The 24238-nt window shown below is 40.7% G+C and overlaps 1 protein-coding gene across 3 annotated transcripts in view; it reads left to right on the forward strand.

Moving 5' to 3' along the window:
• Positions 1–24238, forward strand: part of FMNL2 (formin like 2) — a 322003-nt gene that overhangs the window by 153955 nt on the left and 143810 nt on the right. For all 3 annotated transcript variants that reach the window (XM_004577164.2, XM_012926267.2, XM_012926268.2), the window contains exon 2: positions 21743–21826. In XM_004577164.2, the coding sequence (XP_004577221.2) occupies positions 21743–21826 (84 nt within the window). The remainder of the gene's footprint in view (positions 1–21742; positions 21827–24238) is intronic.

Consider the following 24238-nt stretch of genomic DNA (forward strand, 5'->3'; position numbering starts at 1 on the left):
CCTCTCTATTAAATAGTGACCCTGTTGCCTGTCCGTATGGAATTACAGAGAATATATTGTGCTTGCCATTTATAAATATATGTATAGAAAGTAGGAAGAATGAATGGGTCTGTTTGTCAGTGGCAGGCTGACTGGGAGGGAACAGTGCAGGAGCAGTAAGCTAGTCGTCTCCTGAGATATAACAGTGCGTGGTACAAGAGGTTTGAAAGGCTTGATTTAGGAAGAAGAGTAAGTACTGAGAAATTAGAAGTCTCTTGATCTTGTTATGTCATAAAGCCTGATATTTAGCAGAGGTTCATTTGCTTTAGAGTTCAATTTTTCTTTGGAAGAAGACCAATTTGAATCACATATGTTGACATTTAGTGGTGAGCATCGTGAGCTTACTAGGTGAATTGTCTTACATTGCAGATATTTATGACTAGATATGTAATTTGCAGTAGAATACATTGGTGCCTGTGAATTAGGTCTGGTTGGCCTCTTGAGTGGGGAGAGTGGATTTACAGAGTGTAGGAATGCACAGTTGTGTTTTGGCACCTCTCCAAATACTCACGAGACTCTTTGAGAAGCACCACACTGCTTTGTAGGAACCAGAAGTGTTTACATCCAGGACCCATTGAGTGTATTGAGTTCAGCAGCCGGGTCATGTATCCTAGGCTCCCTCCTCCCCTGTGCTTTGGTTCTCTGTTTGACTTGCATGCATGCTTCCCCCACCCACCCCCAACCCTGCACACAGCCAAGTCTAGCACTTAAACTTGAGTGATGTTCTCTCTGGGACCTGCTTCGCAGAAATTGGTTGTTGGTAAATGTAGATGTTTGTGTCCTGGAAAGCACGCAATGTAGATGTGATCATGCTCCCTCGCTTTAGCCCAAGACTAGATCATGCATTTAGATAGCCCTCTCTGCCTACACTGTACTGTTATAGTGTGAGAATAGAAAACTCGGAATAGCTCAAAGGACATGGATTTCATTTCACATAAGGCTTTCTGTCACCTAGAGAGAAGCAGCAAAACTGAAACAAAAGTTGACCTCTTACCCGGGTGGGAAAGGGTTCATGAATGTTAACAGAGTAGTTCTGCTGTTCGTATGTTATTTGGCATAATTGTTTTTGCATTGTGTGTTTGAGATCTAAATTATTTTGTTGTCTCTGCTTGTGGTGTTGGTGTTTTTAACTCATAAATGTTCATTAAAGGTGTGGAATGTATATATCGTGATTACTGCATGAAGTTTCAGTCTATGAACATAAAATAATAGAAAACTAAGATTGTAGTTGGAGACCAGCAAGTGCTATTAGAGGCAATACAAAGAAAAACTAACTAGAGGCATGAATATGAAAGATCCAGGACTTAGGTAAATTGGCAGAAGAGAATTATGAAGTAGGGGTTAACAGGAGGGGCAGGCTGGGTACAAGCTCAAGTGTGACAGAATGTGGTGCATTGTAGTCATTTTAAGTAATTTTTCAGGATTAAAATGGCATTGCATAATAATAAACCACTTGCAGATGGATGATGGCTGAAGTTGTACTTCTCTTTCATCTCTAATCGTTTGTCTAAGAGAAGGTGAAAAAGATCTTAGGTGGGATGCCTTTTAGTTGATTGGAAAACAGCTTGTAGGGCTGAGCAGAAGGCAGAACCCACTTGCTGGTGCCCTACTTGAGTGCAGGGCTCTTTGATGAGGGTTGGATGGGAGGGTTAGCTGTAGATGTGCCAACAAACCATCCTTCCCTTCAGGGACTTGAAATTACTAAAACGTTGTTACAAGTGGGGTAATTGTTTCTTTCGTAAGGTCATGGTTTGAGAAGTCTTTCCTTTTTTATGGCATTTTAAATACTTTTAAAACATGAACTATGGCAGTATTAAGTATGGATGGATTTAGTGATTGATACTGACCCCTGAAATGCAAACCATCATTGAAGCATTGCTTTCATTATCAGGATATTGTACCTGTGCATGTGGGGGTTTGCTAGACCTTATGACCTTGGTCATAGCTGTGAGGGATAGGGCTAAAAGTAGCGCAGTGGCTGGAGGAGAAAACCAAGGGCAGGAATGCCAATGGCCTTGCAATTGTAAAAAGCCTGCCCTGCCAGACTTCCCTGCCTGTCTTGGCTGGTTGTGTGTAGAGATGCTATGGTTTACTTAAAGGTTTGTTGAGACTCAGAAACACGTATTACAATGAAGAGTCATGCCAGTGTAGCTACGCTTGTTTAGATAGTATAGAGTTTTATTTCATAACATGTCTCCTTCATGAGTGGATGGTCTTATTTTTAAATTTTTTTGTAACATAACCTTAAAATGTCATCTAGAGTTCCATATAAGTACCTGGCTGTTAGCAGTTTGAATCTCTAGCATTTAAAATGGAAACAGTACATGTGATGACTGGCATTGAGATGAGGATATGAAAAAAATTTTGAAATTTCGAATTATGGAAAAAGGGAAGTTGTATATTGGGGGAGCTAAAATGTGGTCAGCATATTTTATGGTCTATTGCTTCTGTAACAAATTACCATAAATTTAGTGGTTTGAAATAACTCAGTGTTACTGTCTTACATTGGTGTAGGTTAGACGTCTTTTGTCAGGGTGTACTGGGTTAAAGGCAAGCTCTGAGAAGGACTTGATTCATTTCTGCAAGCTCAGTGAGAGAACTGCTACTTTGCCTTTTCTGTTTAGCAGCAGTCCAGTCTGCCCACAGTTCTTAGCTTGTGATTCATTTCTTCCTGCAAAATTAACAAAATTAACTCCATTTCACAATTCTCCCTATCACTGTAACTACCCCTTTCCTTGATAGAACATTTTTGTTGTGAAAGTGTTCATTTTATGAAGTTTCCTATTGTTACCATTTTTTTCTTTTTACAGTTCAGTGACACTATATTTAGTGTCATGTATCTGGTACCACTGCTTGTTCCTAAAGTGTTTTGTTACCCCAAACAGAAATTTTACATGTCAAGCAATAGTTCTCATTCTTCTCTTGCTCAGCAGCTGGTAAAATGTAACCTTTATTCTTTTATCTCTGATTTATGCCTGTTTTAGGTATTTGAAGTCCATGGGATCATAAATTCGCTCCTTTTTATGGCTGAATGATACTCCTTTGTATAGGATATGACATTGTTTTAATTCCCCCATCATCTATTGATGGGTATTTGGAGAATTTCCACCTTTTGATGTTCTGAATATTGGTGCTATAAATATTAGGGTCCATGTATCTCTTGGAATCTGATTTTTTAAGATTTGTTTATTTTTATTAGAAAGGCAGATCTAAGAGAGAAGTAGAGACAGAAAGATCTTCCAGCACAACAGTTGGAGCTGAGCCAATCCAAAGCCAGGAGCCAGGAACTTCCTCCAGGTCTCCCACGTGGGTGAAGGATCCCAAGACTTTGTGGCCTGGGAAAGCAGTAGATCCCAAGCAGGGAGCTGGATGGGAAGTGGAACAGCTGGAATACAAACTGGCACCTGTGTGAGATCCCAGATTGTGCAAGGCAAGGATTTAGCCGCTAGGCTATTGCACTGAGCCCTTAGGTCTGATTTTTTGAGAATATCCAGCAGTGGAATTGTGAGGTCATCTGTTAGGGCTGTGTGTAACTTCTTGAAGAACTGCCAGGCTGTTGTCCATAGTGGTTCCACTATTTTCCTTCCAGTCGTAACATGTGAGAACCTCATTCTTCCACGTGCTCTCCAGTACTACCCTCTATTTTTAAATAGTACTATCCTTCCATATTTGTTAATGCTTTTCATCATATTGTTCCACCCAGGCAGTCCAGGATACTATGCTGATCCCCAAATTGTTACTATGGTCACACCTACAGGTTATGCCTTATTATGTAAGAAAACAGCTTCCTGGGGCCTGCTGACGGTGGCTTAGCGGGTGAAGTTCTCACCTTACACACGTCTGGATCCCGTATGGGCACTGGTTCTAATCCAGTGGCCCTGCCTTGCACTCGGCTCCCTGCTTGTGTCCTGAGAAAGCAGTCGAGCATGACCCAAAGTCTTGGGGTCTGCCCCCACGTGGGAGACCTGGAAAAAGATCCAGGCTCCTGGCTTTGGATCGGCATAGCTCTGACCGTTGCAGCTGCTTGGTGAGTGAATCACTGGACAGAAGATCTTCCTCTCTGTCTCTCCTCCGTTCTATATGTGTCTTTGCAATAAAAACAAAGAAATCTTTAAAACAAAACAAAAAAAACACACACAATAAAACTGAAAAAAACCAGCTTCCTACGATTAAGTTGAGGAACTCTGTAGAGACCATTAGCTTGGCTTCCTAATGAAGATGCCTTTCAAATAGCTGCTGCTTGCAAATGTATTTGAGGCTATAACTTGGCCACGATTGTATCATCTTAGTCCTATTACCTCAGAAAACATAGTTTTCAATAACTATAAAGTCAGTGCTTTTGGTTTTTGACAGTGACAGGATTTTGTCTTGTCCTCTTCATGAGAAGGAAGAATATGAGACAGCGAGTTGGGTTGGCCTGAAGTGTGGAACCCAGGGTCAGTAGCTGTTTCCTGAGGACTGCTGTGAAAGAGGAGAAGGGAGACTAATGGTAATCCTGATTATCCAAGAAGGAAACTGGAGATACGTTGGTAGGCAAAGGTTGAGGGAGAATGAGGCTTGCATTTCAGCAGCTGGAACAGGTGAAAAGACAGATTGCTTTCTGTGACCTAGTTGATATCAGGATCATATTTGTATAGCTTAATTGTGGTGAAATCTGGCTATCTGGTTACCTCCTCCCTCCATTTCATCTGAAAGACATAGATCTTCAATTTGCTACTTTACTCCCCAACTGTCCAAAATAGATAGGGCCAAGCCAGTCTCCTATGTGAATAGCAGGGACCCAACTATTTCATAAATCATTGTACCAGTGGGATGCTTGAATGGATGTGGAGGAACCAGACCTTGAACTTAATCCAATAAGGGATGCAGGCATCACATGAGGTGACTTACCTGCTGTGCCAAATACCCACCACTGCTTTGGTAACTGTAATTATCAAAGTGTTTATTCTGAAGAATCCTATGCCATAGAAAGTTGACATTTGTTAATATAGAGAGCAAGAACATTTCTGTAGGTTTGAGCTCTTTTTGGTTTGTGCCTTATGTTGCCATTAGAGTTCTTTGACTTCTAAAGGGTGACTTTTCGCATAACTCCCCCATCCTACCATGAAAATAACAGCCTGCAGTTGTAGCTTTCGGGACTGCAGTTGGCGGCCTAAGAAAAGAGTTGTTGGGATTACAGGTAATGTCAAGGAGTCGGACACCAGACATCTCATGGCAATCAGATAAGAGATCTGAAAATAGAGAAATTGAACAATTTTCCATTATTCCTCTTGTGTTTGACTCTGATAGGAATCTGTATTTAGGAGTAGTCATAATTATCATCAGCAGGTGTGCATGATTTGGTATTGTTAAGCTGTTGAATCACTTATGCCTGTAACACTGGGAGTAATAAAAACAAGGGGAATAAGAAATCTTGTCCTGGAATCCTGAACCTGTACCTTCTGTGATAGGCAAATTTTATTGGTATTGGTGGTAACTTGGCTTTGCTTTTAAGTACAAACTGATAAAAATAAATATTCCAGGTCAAATTATGTTCATAATTTGTATGAACAATTATGGAAGTGTGACTAATATTTCTATGCGATTATGGGAAGTTCTATTTTTTTAACTTTGTTTAGCTTGTGTTTACTATAAAATGCGTGTATACTTTTCTGGAGGTTCATAGCTAACAGAAGAGTTGTGATATGAAGTAAAACCACAAACCAAGGAGTGATGACAGTAGCTGTAAAAACTGACCATTTTTCTGCTGTAAGAAAACTGTAGTCAGGAAAAGATGTGGCCTTATTAAGTAGGTCACAGCCAAACTTCAGGCTTTTCATATAAAGGATAATCATTACAGTGGTAGTATCTAACATGGATTGAGTGTTAACTGTGTGTGGATTTTGTGCTAGCTACTTTATCTGCTTGGATTTTCCCAATTGCATGCACGTCTGTGTGTGGTGACTCATACCCGTGTAGACAGCAGATTGAGTGGGCTGCCTTTGATCTAAGTGAGAAAGACTGGTAGTCGTGTCAAATTTTATTTATTTGAAAGGTGGAGTTACGAAGAGACACAGATACTACTATCGTCCATCTGCTGATTCATTCCCCAAAGACCACAACAGCCTGGACTGGGCCTGGCTGAAACTGGGAGCCTGGAACTCCATCTGGGTCTTGAGCATAAGTGGCAGAGGCCCAAGTACTTGGGCCATCTTCTGCTTTTCCAGGTGCATTACAAGGAAGCTGTACTGAAAGTTGGGCAGCTGGATCTCCAACTACAGGTGGTGGCTCAGTGTGCTACACTGCAATACCAGCTCTGTATTCTTTTCTTAAAACAGATTTCCTAAGGCATAATTGGCTCATAAAGATTATATGAAACTCTGTAGCTTGGTGTTATGATATATGCATTGTGAAATTATCTCCACAATCAAGCTAATTAGAATAGCTGACATCTCTCATTGTTTCCTTTTCCCTTTTTTCCTATGTGTGTATGATGAGAACATTTCAGAAGTACTCTGTTAGCAGATTTCAGGTATAGAGCACAGTATTGTTGATTAGTTATCTTGCTGCCCATAAGATGTTTGGAATTTATTTATCACAACTGATTGTATACCCTATCCCCAGCACATGCTCATTTCCTTTCTGCCTGGATTCTTGATTGTGCCGCTGTTCATCAACAGTTATGAGAGATGAATGCAAATGTTTTGAAAATACTTTGTCCTCCAGAACTCATGCAGGAATTTACTCCCCAAGTCCTAGGATTAATGGACCTAAGAGTGTACCAAATTACTCCAACTATGATTTCAGAGGTGAAGTGCTTGAATTGGATCTTTAGGCTGGAGTGCCTGTGAATCTGGGTGACTTTACAAGGAGAGAGGAAGGAAGATTACACAGCAGGGGCATACGTGCTCTTGCCATGATGTGAGTCAGCCTGCATGGCCGTTCACCAGTCTGTGTCATGCTGTTTAAGCTTTAAACCCCCCCAAAGCTTTGTACTACAATCAACCTGTTTTCCTAATCATTTCAGCCTGACTTAGGTATTCTGTTAGAATAATGAAAACTAATACAAATGGCATCACATTTTTTGTGTCCATTTTGTCATCTGTAAACCACAAAATTGAACTAAGGTAGTCTTCTAGTCCTTTACTTTGAGGCTATAAAATAGTTATGAAAAGACCATTTGTATTTAGTTCAATCCAGAAGGGAAAAAAGCCTCCTAATAGATCATGCTTAACTGGCAGGGGAGTGTGGGCTCCCCTGCTGGATAACCACTCCTATTGGAGAGCATGAGTTGGGATTGGGGCAGACCAGACCAGGCAGGGCTACAACACCTATTGACCTCATGTGAGCTAGATTGGGGAGGGTCCAGATAGGGCTTACTGTTCTGACTGGTACAAGCAAAAATTAGAGTGGGTGAGGGTTGGTTGGGCTTTGCCACATCAGATGGCAGAGGTTGGCTCTGGGGGCCAATTCTAAGTTAAATGCTAGAACCACCTGGAGAATGCACAATCCAGAAGTTGGAGTGGCCTAGTAGGGAGATAGTAGGCACCTCCCTTGTGGGTAACCACACCCACTGGAGAACATATAAACTAGGACAGGGGCAGGGGTGGCTACACAGTAAGGCACCTACCAGTATGTGTGTGGGCTGGATAGTAGGTTGGTTGGATTAAACTACGCTTCAATACCCATTGACAAGTACTAGAGCTAAATGGGATGTTGGACAGACAGAACAAGCCTGCGGTACATACTGGCATGCATGGGAACCCCGGAAGGGAGCAGGCCTGGTGGGGGTTATGGGGATTCGCCCCGACTGGGCTGCAGCTCCCACTGTATTGTGTGAGGGATGAGTATGAAGTGGGTAGGATCGAGCTGGACTACAACACCCATTGGTTCAAGTGGATGACAGGACTGGAAGCAGAACTGACCCAGCAATTGCAACGAACAGCACAGGCATAAGCTGATTGGGGCGATGGACTGTGCCAGACCCTGTACTGTCAAATTCACACAAGAATCAGGTTTGGGATCATCTCAGATGAAGTTTCTTTGGAGATCCCTCTAACTGAACTGCTGATCTCAGAACCCAAACCATGAAGAGACTGTGTCAGCCAGTAGATTCTGAATAGGTTTTATCATGATTGGAACAGCGAGATTGGCAGCAATTCAGAACTGTTGAACGATCAAAACTGTTGAACTATGCTAGAACCAGGTGGTTCTAGCATGCCCCACATAGGGGACCTGGGATGGGTGGGAGGCTAGGTGGGGTTTCTCCCTTTGTTTCTCCCCTGACCTTAGATACAGGGAAAAAATGATATTAGTGTGGAAGCAATGGATTATCCACTTTCCAGTAGCTCTTGACCCTTTGTACCCTAATCAACTAAGTAAGATTTTTAAAAAATAAATAAAATTATAAAAAATATATTTAAAAAATCATGCTTAATATTATTAGTGATTGCAGATGTCTTTTTTCCACTGGTTCCCCAGAAAGGTTGGCTTTCCAGTTAGATTTTATTTTGTAGGTGCAACTAGATTAATTACAGACTCATTTCTCCCTTTGTGGCCCTCATTGGCCATGGTGAATGTTACTAATAACCCTCAATGATTAAATATAAAATGTTAGTGACAGTGAAAGATGACTGCAGTGACTTGCTGTAGGGAGCCATTTGGTTGGCTGGCTGAGTCCTGTGTCAGTAAAGAAGCTAATTGTATCATGGTTTGGGCAATGAACATCTGAAAATTTAGGATGCCAGGTATTTGCCCAAACCATTTCCATAGAAAAAGAAAAAGAACTGCTTTTAGATGAGTGCAGTGCAAGAGTGAGCCATAGGTTAAATTTGCAACCACTCACCTGCTGCCCTCACCTGTTAGAACTTTAAAGTGAGCTTTGGGGAAATTAGCACATTCTTCAGTACCAGGTGATTTTCCTCAATTTCCGGTAAAGGTGTGTAGAAACAAATGTCAGTGTAGGAAGAATTAGCAGTGATGGAATCATTTATCTGATTATTTTAAGGCTTGCTTCTCCTAGATTTGTTCTTAAGCAGTAACCTCTCGCTGCTGTCTGAGTTTGAAATGCTCTGATCCAGTATGCACGCTGGTGTGGTTTCACATTACCCACTTCCTGCCTTCTGTTTTGTGTGGCTCGCAGCTTTCTGTATTCATGCCTTTGTCAACCTGTTTCTCTTTATCTAAAATGAAGGAATAATATTAGCTGAAACACACTGAGTGCTTTCTGTATGTGTGCTGGTTTATATGCATGATAAGATTTAATGTTTCTCATACTATAGAATAGTTGGGATTGTTATTGCCATTCTTACCACTGTGCTCATCAGGGACAACTCTATTCCACATGAGAGTAAAATGAGTTTTCATCTAAATAACTTATCCCAAACTACAGTATATTTTAAATTTTCATTTGAGAGGTGCGGGCGGGGACAGGACAGATTCAGAATAGTTTGGGCTGAGCTGGGGCCTAAACTGACAACATAGTCTAGCTGTTCTCTGTAGGGTGGCAGGAACCCTGTGATTTGAGTAATCACCAGATAACCATTGCCTCCAGGGTCTCTGTGGTCAAGAACTAGAGCTGAGCTTTGAACCTAGGCACTCTGATGTGGGATGTGGTTGTCTTAACTGCTCTGGTAAATGGATGCTTCCAGATTACACTAATTAAAAGTGACGATTCTGATTGCAACTCAGGTGGCCAGTCTCCAGAGCGTACATGTTAACAACCATACTGTGCCGTTTAATGCTTTTCTTTACTATCCTTTTTGTATATCGGCCCAAACTGTATCATTTCCTAGTTTTTATAATTAAGAGTTCTGGCTCCTTTTCTGAAATGCTCTTATCACTTGCCATAATCTGCTTTGAGTCAGTACACTTATCATTTCTCCTGCTGCATTGGCTTGTTGTTGAAGCCTGAGTCTGCTTCATAATATATCTCTACATTGGTTTGATTTTTGTTCACGTTTGTTAAGAACTTGACAATATGACATGGTTCCTGGTTGTCTTTGTCCGCCGGTCATGTCTTTTGTTTCATTTCAGAGTTTGTTGTTTATATTTTCAGAATCTTAGAATAATTCTGTTAAAATGCTGGTATTTTAATGTGGAAATGTTAGCTTAACATGACATTATATATATTCACTTTTATTTACAAAGGGCTTTGGCTTTGGGTATTCAAATAAAATTAGGTCAAATTGCTTACATCAGACAAGTCATGTTTCAGAAGCGCAGCTTCAGTGTCATGGCCAAAGGGAAATCAGACCTCTGCTTTGACTCCTGGCTAAGAGCTACTGAACATTTTGTCCTTGAGTTTCTTTTGTCAAATGAAGAAGATAATAGCTACTTATCAAGATTGCCAGGCAGATTAAATTGAATAAGGATAAGGCATTCCAGGAGGTTAAGTGCCTGAGATACTTATTTGTTAATAAATAGTGTATTTTGTGGTTTTTCACTCTGACCTGAGTCCTACCTTCACAACTGATTTATTGACATTAGCTTTGTTGCCTCTGGACTGTTACTCATTTAATTTGCTTTCTTTGTGGGTGGGAGAGGGCACTATAGCACAACAGTATATGTCACTGTGTGTTATGTGCAAGCTTCCCATATCTGAGTGCTAATTTGAGTCCCTGCTGTTTATCTTCCCATTCAGCTCACTACTAATCAGTCCCTGTAAAGTGGCTCAAGTGCTTGGGTCTCTGCTGCCTCCACAGTGGACCTGCATAGAATTTCAGGGGCCTGGTTTTGGCCTGGCCCAGCTTTAGCCTTTAAGGCCATCAAGGTTATGAAAGAGTGGATGTCAAAATAAACAAGCCACTCAAGAAATGGGCACGGGAAATGGGCAAACACTTCACAAAGGAACAAACCCAAATGGCAAATAAACATATGAAAAAATGCTCAAGTTCCCTGGCAATAAGGGAAATCCAAATTAAAACATCAATGAGGTACCACCTAACGCCAGTAAGACTGGCCCACATGAATAAAAGCACCAACATCACTTGTTGGCGAGGTTGCGGGGAAAAGGGAACCCTACTCCACTGCTGGTGGGGCTGCAGGCTGGTGCAGCCTCTATGGAAATCAGTGTGGAGAATATTCAAACAACTCAAAATCAACATACCGTATGATCCAGCAACAGCACTCCTAGGAATATATCCAGAACAATTGTTTTATGAGAAACCAACATGCACTCCTATGTTCATAGCAGCACAATCAGTAATTGCAAAAACATGGAAGCAACCAAAATGGCCATCAACAGAGAGATTGGATAAGAATACTATGGTTCATCTACTCCATGGAATACTACTCAGCTATTAAAAAAAACAAAATGCAGTTCTTTGTGGCCAAATGGGCCAAACTGGAAACCATAATGCTAAGGGAAATGAGCCAATCCCAAAAGGTTAAATACCACATGTTTGCCTTAATTTAAGATGATATGATGTTATGTATAACATGTTATGTTATGAATGTTATATGTTGTGTATAAACTAAAATTGAAATCTAAGTGAGGTGGTCACAGAAGGTGGCTGGGAACTCACATTTACTTTTAACATATTGGTTACTCATTACTATGTCAATTAATTCCATAATGATGTAAATTTTTGCTGATGGTATGCTGGAGCTTTCAATTGACTGGGATGATAGTCTGCTGGCTCTGTCTTCAGACCAGAAAGGGTATACCTAAGAAGCCATTGAACTTGACTGGACAATAAGATGCTGGACTCTATGTTTGGTATATGCTTGCAATGGGGGAATCTCAACTGAACTTGAACTGTGGTTATACAACAAGGTGGAGGAATCCACCATGGTGGGAGGGTTTGGGGAGGGGTGGGGAGAACCCAAGTACCTATGAAACTGTGTCACATAATACAATGTAATTAAAGAATTAAAAATAATAAATAATAAAAAAAAGAGTGGATGGAAGTTCACTCTTTATCTGTCTCTGTTCTCCATCTTTCTGTTATTTTGCCTTTCAAAGAAACAATTCTTTTGCAAAATTTGCTTTTGGATTCAAATGGTGTTGTTCAAGAACACTAATTCATAAGTGGTCAGGATAGGAATCGAGCTCGGCCAGTTCCATAGACCAAATAAACAGTATTTGTTCCATAGTGACATATTCATTCCTAATGCACTGCCCAACCATCCAGGTGCAATCTACTGGGTTTCCCTACTTTCTGTAGCAAAGAAGTGTTGGGCCTGTGGAGTTGTTGTTTGATAGGTGTGGAATTTCAATTATGTAAGAAGAAAAATTTTAGAGATCAATGAAAACTTGAAAATGAAATGGTGAAATAAAAGAAAACATAAGGGAGATGCTTCCAGATATTGCAGTCTGTGATATTTTTTTGAATTAGATGTCAAAATCGCAAGAAAGAAAAGAAAAAAATAAAGATGGGATTTCATCAAACTAAAGAGCTTCTGCACGGCAGAGGAAATAATCAGTAGGGTAAAGAGACAACCTGCAGTGTGAGAGAAAGATTAACAAGTTTATACACCTCCATCTTGGGTTACCACTCCCACTGGAAATCAAGAAAACCAGGACTGGGGCAGGGATGGCTGGACAGAAAGGCACCCACCAGCATGTGTGTGGGCTGGATAGTGGAGCTGGTTGGGTCGAACTAGGCTTCAATGTCCATTGACATGTATGAGAGCTGAATGGGATATGGGACAGACTGGACTAGTCTGCCGTACATACTGGCATGCATGGGAACCAGGGCAGGGGGCGGGCCTGGTGGGGGTAATCGAGGGTCGCTCTGACTAGGTTGCAGCTCCCACTGGTTTGTGTGAGGGCCAGGCGTGTGCTGGGCAGAATCAGGCTGGACTGCAACACCCATTGGTTCCAGTAGAAGACAGGGCTGGAAACAGAACTGACCCAGCAATTGCAACCACCAGCTGATTGGGGGTGATGGACTGTGCCAGGCCCTGTACTTGCAAGTACACACAAGAATCTGGTCTGGGATCACCTCAGACAAAGTTCCTTTGGGGATCTCCCCAATCAAACTGCCAGACTCAGAACCCTAACCATGAAGAGAAATGCAGGCTCCATGGCCTGCCATGGAGTGCAAGTGTCAGAGTCGAACCTCCTCAGAGGCTCAGACAGAGCAATGGAAAGCATATCCAGGTGCACATGGAGGATATGGCAGTCCATCGGAACCAGCAGAGGACACCTGGTACCATAACAGAGGATGCAGGACAGAACAAGCTGATCAACTACCTCAGCCAATCATTGGCAGTGAAGATATGGGCAAATGGAGACTCTAAGGTGGACTATGTCAAACAGTGGATTCTGCAGTGATTGCATCGTGGTTGGAATGGCAAGACTGGCAGCAATTCATAGCTGTTGAACCATCAAAACCACTTGAGCAAGACCCTTGGAGCATGCCCCACATTTGGGACCTGGGATGGATGGGAGGCTGGGTGGGGCTTCTCCCTTTATCTCCCCCTTTGCCCCAGATACAGAAAAAGAGAGTGTGGAAATAATAGTCTTACCCACTTTCCTGTAGCCGTTGAAGCTTTGTGCCCGAATTAACTATGTAAAGGTTGTCAAAAATAAAGGAAAAAAAGATTTACAAGTTTGTAACCAGAATATTTCAGCAATTCAAGGCAAAAGGAAAAAAAATTAATGAATTCATAGCAGATCCAAACATTTCTCCAAGAAAGAGCTACACTTGGCCAACAGGTCCTTGGAAAAGAGCTCAACTTCGGTAATCATCAAGGAAATGTAGATCAAAACTACAGGATAATCCCTTACTCCTAGGTTGGCTATCTTAAAAACATAGGAGATAGCAACTAAGTATTGGCAAGTATATGGAGAAAGTGAAATCCTCTCACTCTGCTGGTGGAGATACAAAATTATATAACTAATGTGAAGAACAACATGGAAGTTCCTCAGAAAAACTAAAAGTAGAACTTGCATAGGTGTTCTCAGTTCCACTCTTGGATATGTAACCAGTGGCAATGAAATCCATCCGTCATAGACACACTGTACTCCCGTGTCTATTTTGGCATTACTCACAAGAGTCAAGAAAGCAACCCCTTGTCCATCCACTAATGAATTGATAAGCAAATATGGTGCATACTCATAATGGAATATAACAGCATGGATGGAACTGGTGTTGGGTAGGTTAAGTGGAGTAATAACAATGACAAATACCACAAGATATCACTTACATGAAATAAAGAAAAGTTGATCCTATAGAAATTAAAAGTATAATAATAATAATGGCGGTTAACAGAAGCTGGGGAGAGTAAGGGAGTAGGAGATATGGGAAAATTGACTAATGGATATTAAGCTAGGACAAAAGGTTTTAACGTTCTGTTACAATGTAAAGTGACAACAAAGAGTGATAATGTATGGTGTATTTATCTCTTTTGAAGAACCTGAAAGGATATTGAAGGTGTTTACTATAAAATGCTGAATTTTTGTTTCCCCTGATGGGACATTATACAATATAAATACGTATCCAGCATCACTTGGTTCCTCTAAATGTGTCTAATTTTTACATGTTTAAGATGTTCTGGAAATCAGTTGCATAATAATGTGGATATAGTTCTAAAGCCCATTTAATAATATATGATTTAGAGGGTAAACTTTATATTATTTATTTTCTACCACAGGTTCAAAAAAAATCACAACAATAACTCCTCCTTTGGAGTTCCTGTAAAACCTTTGTGCCTCTATCATTTAAGAGCTCAAAAATGTTGTTTAAGCCATTGCTCTTATTACATACTTTGCCCTGCCTCCATAAGCAATGCTCCTTGCAGACTTCAGCTGGTTGTGTAATAGAAAAATACCTGTTATAAAACCTGGGGACTTGATACTTGCAGGATTTAATTTGGAGATTATCAGGACAAAGGATTATTACGTAAAGTGTATTTGAGACTATTCACCTCCACTGCTGTGCATCTGCTTATCACTGTGGGGGTTTCAGTGTGAGCATTGAAACATATCAGGGTAAATGAAAGAGATTTTACAAGTTCAAATTATTGCCCATTATTAGCAGGACAAGGGCTAAAATCAGAAAACCCTGAGAGAGGCATTCCTGGGACATGGGTTTTGTTTGATCCTGAATGCACTGAGTAATTTTTTGCGAATATGTTAACTGATGAATAATCTTTAAATACAAAGTCGGGTGCAAATGATCATCATAGTTTGAAAATCATAATTTCTTCTTGAAATATTCATAAAGTTAGATTTTCCATTGTTATTTATTAGTTACAGGGCGTTTTGTAAGCTCTTAGAAAATGTAAAATAATACAGATAGAGAAAAGATTAGAGACCCAAAATATGATTATCACTTGGAGTAGATTAATTGTTACGGTTTATAACCATTCATAGAAGCAAAGTCCACTTCCATGGCTTATTATGTGTGGCAGAAAAATATAGAAAATACTAGTTTTCTTAGAAATGTCATTAGAATTGAACTTGAAGAATTTTTCCACATGAATTCTGGTCTATAATTTGCTGAGTAATGGATATTATTGGCTTTATAAGAAGCAGAAAAGCTCTTTAGTGTATAGACTTATTTTTTTTAATTCTTTATTTTGTAACAGTTCAATCAGCGCTGGGGTTCCCCCTTTGCTTCCCTCATTGTTCTCCAGTCTTTCAATAGGTGTCTTTCGAGTACCCTCAGAAGCCCATCACACTGCTGTTGTATCTCCCAAAAATGTGGGGTTCTTCTGTCATTTTGCTGTAAGACCATATTTGTGTTGCAAGAACAGGGATATACTTCTCTCTGTTTCTGCCTATGGACATATTTATTTCCGCTGCACTTTATATTATACCTTCTCTTAGGTACAATCCACCATGGATTGGGAAGGAAAAAAGAAAAAAAAATTTAAATAAAATAGTGAGGATTCATCTGAATGTTGTTGTCGAACTTACAGCAGGGGTATTGATGTGACGCTGTGGTGGTGTAAAAGAGTGTCCAATATCTTCCTACAGAAATTAATGCTAGCATATGACCCATGTGGTTCTTTTGTGTAGTATGGACTACCCATGTTCTTTTGTGTAGTATGGACTAGAACATCGTTACCCATGAATAGTAGTAATAACAGTGATAAGAGGGATATTAACAATCTCAGGTGATCACATGCAATCAGTCTTTCATGAATTGTTGATAAATAGGATACATCACAAGATCTTATTGCATGTAGTACAGGCAGCTAGGAAGTGCGATAAGATACAATTTATGAGCCCGGTGGCGTGGCCTAGCGGCTAAAGTCCTCTCCTTGAGCGCCCCGGGATCCCATATGGGCGCTGGTTCTGATCCCAGCAGCTCCACTTCCCATCCAGCTCCCTGCTTGTGGCCTGGGAAAGCAGTCGAGGATGGCCCAATGCATTGGGACACTGCACCTGCGTAGGAGACCCGGAAGAGGTTCCTGGTTCCCGGCATCGGGTTGGCGTGCGCCGGCCGTTGCAGCTCACTTGGGGAGTGAATCATTGGACGGAGGGTCTTCCTCTCTGTCTCTCCTCCTCTCTGTATATCTGACTGTAATAAAATAAATAAATCTTTTTAAAAAAAGATACAATTTACAGGAACAATTTTTAGATTTGATGTCATTATCTTATATTAAGGCACACATATGATATCTGACATTTTAGAATTGACTCATTTCCCTTAGGATAATGGTTTCCAGCTGGGCCCAATTGGCCACGAAGAAATGTACTTCATTTTTTAAATAGCTGAGTAGTATTCCATAGAGTAGATGAACCATAGTTTTCCTTATCCAGTCTTCTGGTAGGCATTTTGATTCCTTCCATGTTTTTGCAATTATTGATTGTTCTGCTATGAACTAGGGGTACATGTTGCTTTCTCATACAACAGATCTTTTTGATATTCATGGAAGTGATATTGCTGGGTCACATGGTAGGTGGATTTTCAGCTGCCTGAGTATTTTCCATACTGATTTCCATAGAGGCTGCACCAGCCTGCAATCCCACCAGCAGTGGAGTAGGGTTCCTTTTTCTCCACATCCTTGCCAGCAAGTGTTAATGGTAGTTTTCTGTATGTGAACCATTCTTACTGGCATTAGGTGGTACCTCAGTGATGTTTTTATTTTAATTTCCCTTACTACCAGGGAGCTTGAAAATTTTTTCATATGCCTGTTAGCCATTTGGATTTGTTCTTTTGTGTAGTGTCTGTCCATTTCCCGTGCACATTTCTAGATGGGTTTGTTTTATTTTTTTGGTTGTTCTGGAGTTCTTTATATATTCTAGAGGTTAGCCCCTTGTCTTCTGTGTAGAATGAAAGGATTTTCTCCCATTCTGTTGGTTGCTTTAGTGTATAGAGTTTATTAACTAAGGCATAAGCCTGAATCAGTGAGGATTTTTCAGACCGCAGATTTGGCCAAATTACTTTGTTTTTTATTCATCCAGCAATCTGTTTAATGCCTCTTCTTTGCCAGGTTGTGCCAGAAACTAGCAATTAGCAATGAGGGGTTGAAGGAAGTGATGGGGGAAACACTGTCCTTGAAGGATTTAGCTCAGTAGGGACTCTTGTTGACAAGCAGGTTATTAGGCTACAGTGTGCCAGGTGCTGACATGGGTGAGGTAGCATGTCCGAGTAGTTGAGGGAATGGTCTTAACAACAAATAATACCAAAGCAACTTATGGTCAAATTTGCCAAGTTGTGAGTGAAGGGAAGGAAGCATTCCTTAAAGAATACTCTTGGGTGATCGAATGTGTTTGGCTAAGAACTTGTATGATCCAGAAAACAATTAATATACACTAAAGTTTAACTCAGCTGTCTTCTGGGTATCTTTGACATGCACTTATTTGCATTCCACAACTTGATTAAATTAGCTCATGTATTTATGGCTGATATTCTGGCACTGGGTCAAAAGCCTCTACATGTTGAATGAATCGGAGGGTGAAAGGACCTAAGGAAAGTCCCATATCACTGGCAACACTGAGTGCAGGTGAAAATGAGTTGTTATTGAGTCAAATTTTCCAAGAAAACTTGGAAATTGATTGACATTTCCAAGCAAGTTAGAGAGTAGTCCATTTTTGTACATACAACAGTGGAACCTAAGGATACAGCTGGTATTTTTTTGAGGAAGTATGTTGGGCTCTGAAAGAATTACCTGCACAAACATTTAGCTTGGAATCCGCAGTCTTCCCTGCAAAGCACAGGAGGAGTGAGTTCATTCTGCAGAAGTTATTACCAGCTAATCACAACATGCCTGAATGTTAGCGAAGCCACTATGGAGTGACTGATTTTAAATACAACTTCATCCTTGGGGCATTGCAGAGTTATTAACCCATACAAGGTATGCCTGAGCACCTTTGGGGCTTGAATCACGGACAGCATTACTGGAGTGGCTTGAGTAAATAATGAGTAAGTGTGGTTTTAGTTGTGGAATATTGGTGTTGAGCAGCTTCTTGTGCCTGTGACTAGTTATCAGGCTCTGAAAGACTTTGAAAACGATCTTCTTGTCCTTTCTCAGTCATGCTTCTAATTGCCCACTTGACTGTTTTCCCTGGATGTCTCAGAACCATCTCAGACCCCTTCATGAACATTTACAAACCTCACTCCTTGCCACATTCTCCATTTTGTGTTGCTGTTGTTTCTATTGCTTTTATTAAGTACCTATCATTCATCTTGTGACTTGAGCTAGAAACAAGATACTCGCAATGACATTGGTTTTCAGTCCTTGAAGCTGATGAATTAGTTTGTTCTGTTCATTTTTTCTCTGTTCAGTGTGCAGTTGGCTCCATCTAAGTCACCGTTGCTTGCCTGTGCTCTTGTCCTGGTCTCATACTCGACTTCCCTGCTTCTGCTTTCGCTATTTCTGATCAGTGTTCCATGGAGCACATGAGGTGCTCTTTGTAAAACCAATTTGATTGTGCTGTTACCCTGCTGAAAACTTCTCAGTGGTTTTCCAGTTGCACTTTAGGCAAATCAAAAAGACATTGACACTTAACTGAGCATCTGGGCAAGCTATGGGTTTTGACTCATTTTTCCAACTTCATTGCTTCCTTACTCTTTATATTTTCTTTCCAGCTCTGCTGGCTTTCTTTAATGAGCCCAGCACTGTCTAACAGCCTTAAAATCTTTTATTTTCTTAAGCCTTATATGCTTTGGTATACTCCTCATGTAGCTGATTTCTTCTCCTTTTGGGGGATTTGTATAAAGTACGTTCTCTTGAGAAAAGACAACCTTTCTCCAGCTTTACCTAGATGGCCTATAGGTCTGATCTAGAATCTTGAGTGAAATTCCCCCAATGCATTTCTTTATTATGTTTCCTTATTTATGATTTATTTATTCACCATTCATTTATTGTGCTTGTTTTTTTATTGTTTGGTCTCGAGTTTCTTTCCAGCAGGATGTTACATGTTTCACAAACATCTAGGTAGCCAGCATCTAATGCTTGAAGCCATACTTGCTGAGTGTGCTTCTGGGAGTGTATAGTACAGCACTTACAGAAAATCATAAATTATTTGTCATTTTGTTTTTGCTGCAAAACAAAGCAAAGAAAAATCGGACTTGGTTTTTGTATACTCAGCTTGCCCTTAAAAATGTAACAGATTATTTTGCATCCTATTCTTATTCTTTTAAAGCTTTGCAACCTTGAATAAGCTAACTAGGTCCTGCCACATGTTTGCATACTATATTGTGTATTATTATCCCACATACTTAACTATATGAAAGATCAGGTGAAATCACACATGCAAAATGCTTAATGGTATGTTTGTATATTGCAGGAGTTCTAGGCTTTCTTATTTCTTTTATATCTGAAGTGAAAAAACTTATTTATCTTGTAGTCTTGTTTTGCTTAATGAATAGTCATTTCCCTGGAGGGATTCATGTAAGTTCAAAACCAGTTTAAAAGGAAAAAATTCATCTCTAGATTATAAACAGTGATAAACTTGTTACTGAATAGTAACCTGCATTGGTTCACATGGAATTGTGCCTTATCCAAGTTGTTGTTTGTCATTAAAGTGTGATATGTACTACATAGACGTAGACATTTTCTGTTTCGGTTCAAGGAGCTATTCTATAGAAATAGGCCGTATTAAAACATTTTTCTGTTTTAGATGCTTCTATATCTAAGAAACCTTGGTGCTAACATTAAAAACACAAGTCTAAAGCTCTTCAAACAATGATGTCAGTTTGAGGATTAATTTAAACATTAAATATCTTTAAGACATTCCAAAACCTGAGAGAAATTAAAATTGATAGTATATATGCCAAAGCCATGCCAATCTGAATGCTGCATTGAGTTGAAGCGAAAAGTGAGTGGATTAAATTTATCAAAATCATTAAGTTTGATTTGTGCATTAAGCCAGGTATCCTACCCACCCAGCCCTTTCTTTTTCTATTAAATTTGTTTCTTTCTGTGACATGAAATAGCAACCATGCTAAGGGGATCATTTCTCATTAAGCCAAGTCTTTGAGAGACTTGGGCGCTTGAGCCTTCAATGTATATTTGTCTTCTCTCAATACTGACCCAGACAAGGAACTGCCTGATTGAATAGAGTTAGGTACAGTTTGGAATGCTGATGCTAGGGAATAGGAAGAACCATTAGTAGTTGTAATACATGAGTTGACTACTTAGCTCAGTTGTTCAGAACATGGAAACTTGGCAGAAGTCAAGGCAACAGATCTTCTTTCTGGAACTCTTCTTACCCTGTCATTCTATCACCGAAGATCTCTTCTTAGATACAAGCTAAGGATCTTAAAAATGTGTATGATTGCTCTTGATTTGTTGCACTCATTAACACATGAAATACTTAGGCAGACCCATGACTAACCCTGCAGAAGGCGTGCTAACAGGGTGGTTCCTGAGTGCTTTTGTCTAGACATTTTGTGATAGACTTGTGCTCATTTTCCCAATGCAAGCTCAGCTTCATAAACCAGTATAGCTAAGCTGAGAGATATGGTTGCTAACATTAGCATATATCTTAAAGGAACGATGCCAGCTCATAGAGGGAAAATTACATCATCGTCATGTTCATTTTTAAATGCATTATTTTACTTGTGGTTGTTTATCAAAGTTAGGAAAATTGATATTATATGTCAGTCGTTTTGGCTGCTGAGTTTTTCTTGAAAGTTGTTATTTGTGTGCCTGGTAGTGGTAAAATACTTTCAAAGAAATATGGGCAATCCATTTGTTATTTTTTTTAATTTTATTTATATGAAAGACAGAGTGACAGGGAGAGAGAGAAAAATCTTCTGACTACTGGTTCACTCCCCCAGTTTCCTGGAATGAGAAATCTGGGCCAAGCTGAAGCCAAGAGTCAAGAACTCTATCCAGATCTTTCAATGCTGCCTGAGTCCCTGAGTGCACATTAGCAGGAAATCAGATCAGAAGCAGAGACAGGAAATGATCCTAAGCTCTCAGATTGAGTTATGGGTGTCTCAGTCTGCAGCTTAACCTGCACTACAATGCTGAGGAAATCCTCTGTGATCAACTACTTCAGACCCTGAAGGTGGTAGAAGATGAGCCACTGTTAAATGAAGGGAAGAGGCATCATCCTCTCTATGAAAATGTAGGCCTGATTGCTCAAAAGTTATGACCTCATGTGTCTCAACAAACAACCTTCATTTACTTCCTCTCATTAAATCAGTTTGCTCTGAATTATTTTTGCAGGGTGATTTGGTTTAATTGGGTACTGCCTGCTAATGGAAAGTAGATAATAAAAGAGCTTCAATCCTGCTCTGTTAATCTGCCTGTTAGTCATTGGCTGCCTATTGTGGAATGTGACTGATCTCGCTCTCCTTTTTTTTTTTTATAGAATGCTATGAACCTACCTCCTGACAAAGCCAGGTTACTGCGGCAGTATGACAATGAGAAAAAATGGGAATTGATTTGTGATCAGGTAAGAAATGGCAATTCTATTTTTTCCTTTATTTTTGACAACCTTTACATAGTTAATTCGGGCACAAAGCTTCAACGGCTACAGGAAAGTGGGTAAGACTATTATTTCCACACTCTCTTTTTCTGTATCTGGGGCAAAGGGGGAGATAAAGGGAGAAGCCCCACCCAGCCTCCCATCCATCCCAGGTCCCAAATGTGGGGCATGCTCCAAGGGTCTTGCTCAAGTGGTTTTGATGGTTCAACAGCTATGAATTGCTGCCAGTCTTGCCATTCCAACCACGATGCAATCACTGCAGAATCCACTGTTTGACATAGTCCACCTTAGAGTCTCCATTTGCCCATATCTTCACTGCCAATGATTGGCTGAGGTAGTTGATCAGCTTGTTCTGTCCTGCATCCTCTGTTATGGTACCAGGTGTCCTCTGCTGGTTCCGATGGACTGCCATATCCTCCATGTGCACCTGGATATGCTTTCCATTGCTCTGTCTGAGCCTCTGAGGAGGTTCGACTCTGACACTTGCACTCCATGGCAGGCCATGGAGCCTGCATTTCTCTTCATGGTTAGGGTTCTGAGTCTGGCAGTTTGATTGGGGAGATCCCCAAAGGAACTTTGTCTGAGGTGATCCCAGACCAGATTCTTGTGTGTACTTGCAAGTACAGGGCCTGGCACAGTCCATCACCCCCAATCAGCTGGTGGTTGCAATTGCTGGGTCAGTTCTGTTTCCAGCCCTGTCTTCTACTGGAACCAATGGGTGTTGCAGTCCAGCCTGATTCTGCCCAGCACACACCTGGCCCTCACACAAACCAGTGGGAGCTGCAACCTAGTCAGAGCGACCCTCGATTACCCCCACCAGGCCCGCCCCCTGCCCTGGTTCCCATGCATGCCAGTATGTACGGCAGACTAGTCCAGTCTGTCCCATATCCCATTCAGCTCTCATACATGTCAATGGACATTGAAGCCTAGTTCGACCCAACCAGCTCCACTATCCAGTCCACACACATGCTGGTGGGTGCCTTTCTGTTCAACCAGGTCTGAGAAATGGCAATTCTTTTATGAAAAATATAAAGAAGAGAACCAGATTTCTTATAAATGCCAAGGGCCTTTTTTTCTAGGGAATGGATAGATTTTGGTTTTGTGACTCTCTTCCTGTTCCCTGTCATCAGAAGTAGAGCTGGAAAATATTTACTTTACTCTTGCATTTTTAAAATTTTTTTCAAACATATTACAGTCAGTGAATCTGCTTAAATGGCCGAACTAAATTCAAATGATCTGTTTCTCTTAAAGTCGTTTGTAGCAGATTAGCCTGCTGGAGTAATGCAGGTCCTAATATAACTAACTGGCTCTCTTAGACAAGTACTTTGATGTACATGTGCACAAGAAGATGAGTTGTTTTGTAAAGGACTGTCACTGAAGCTGATAGCATCATTTCAGGTGTGAACACTTCCCCAGGAGTTTAATTTAGCATTAATTCATAACAAATTCAGAGGGATATAAGGTAAAAGGCAGAAATCTCCATTTGCTTTGTCTCTGTCATTCAGTTCTCCCCTCTCAGGATCCACTGATAAGACTGCTGTAGACTATTACCAAAAGTGTTTGGAGGAATTTTCCTAGGACCACCCAAACTGGGTCTATTCACCACATGCGTAGCTTAAGAAAGTAACCCTGGCGGTGGACGTAGGTAGATATTTTGCAGAGTGCACAACAAGGAGTCACGTAACTGTTGCTTAACTCCTGGACTTGCAGAGAGGTTAGTGGTCAAGGTTCATATGCCTTTATGCTGTTTGAAAGGTGTGTATTCAGCCCACATCCAGATCCATGGTTGTTCCATAATGATCGAAGCCTTTCTTCTATTGGTCAGGATGCTGTGTTCTGGAGGGAATTTCGGTGATGGTGGAGTGGACTAGAGCAGTCTAGGAGCTACTCAAAGGTGGTAGTTACTTTTTGTGTGAGGCCTGTGGTTTCACAGAAAGGCATGTCTCAAGAAAAGCCTGAATGTCAAAGATAATTTCCATAAGAGAGATAAATGATCTCCTGAATCCATGTTCAGGGTCCCTGTAGGATCAGAACTATGCAGTGAGCTGATTTTAAAAAGTGAATGATTTGCAATCGTAGAAGCAACTTCAGGAAACCTTGAACTAAGGGAGGCAGGCTGGGAGTAGGGGCAGCAGGCCTTGATGGCGTCTAGCACTGCATCCAAGGCACCAGATAGGGTCTCGGTTTCAGCCCTGAGCTATCTCCTTCCAGGTTTTCTGTTCCTGTGTTTGCTTTTAAAAAGCAAATTAAATGAGAATGCACACATGCATCTCAGTAAGTCCACTAGTCCTCAGGTATACATCTGTTTCATTATGCCTAGTATGATCTTCAGTGCTTGGCTGTAGTACTAGGTAGAGGCCAGGTATGGCATCCTCAGAA

The sequence above is a fragment of the Ochotona princeps genome, chromosome 5, assembly GCF_030435755.1.
Source record: "Ochotona princeps isolate mOchPri1 chromosome 5, mOchPri1.hap1, whole genome shotgun sequence".
NCBI lineage: Eukaryota > Metazoa > Chordata > Mammalia > Lagomorpha > Ochotonidae > Ochotona > Ochotona princeps.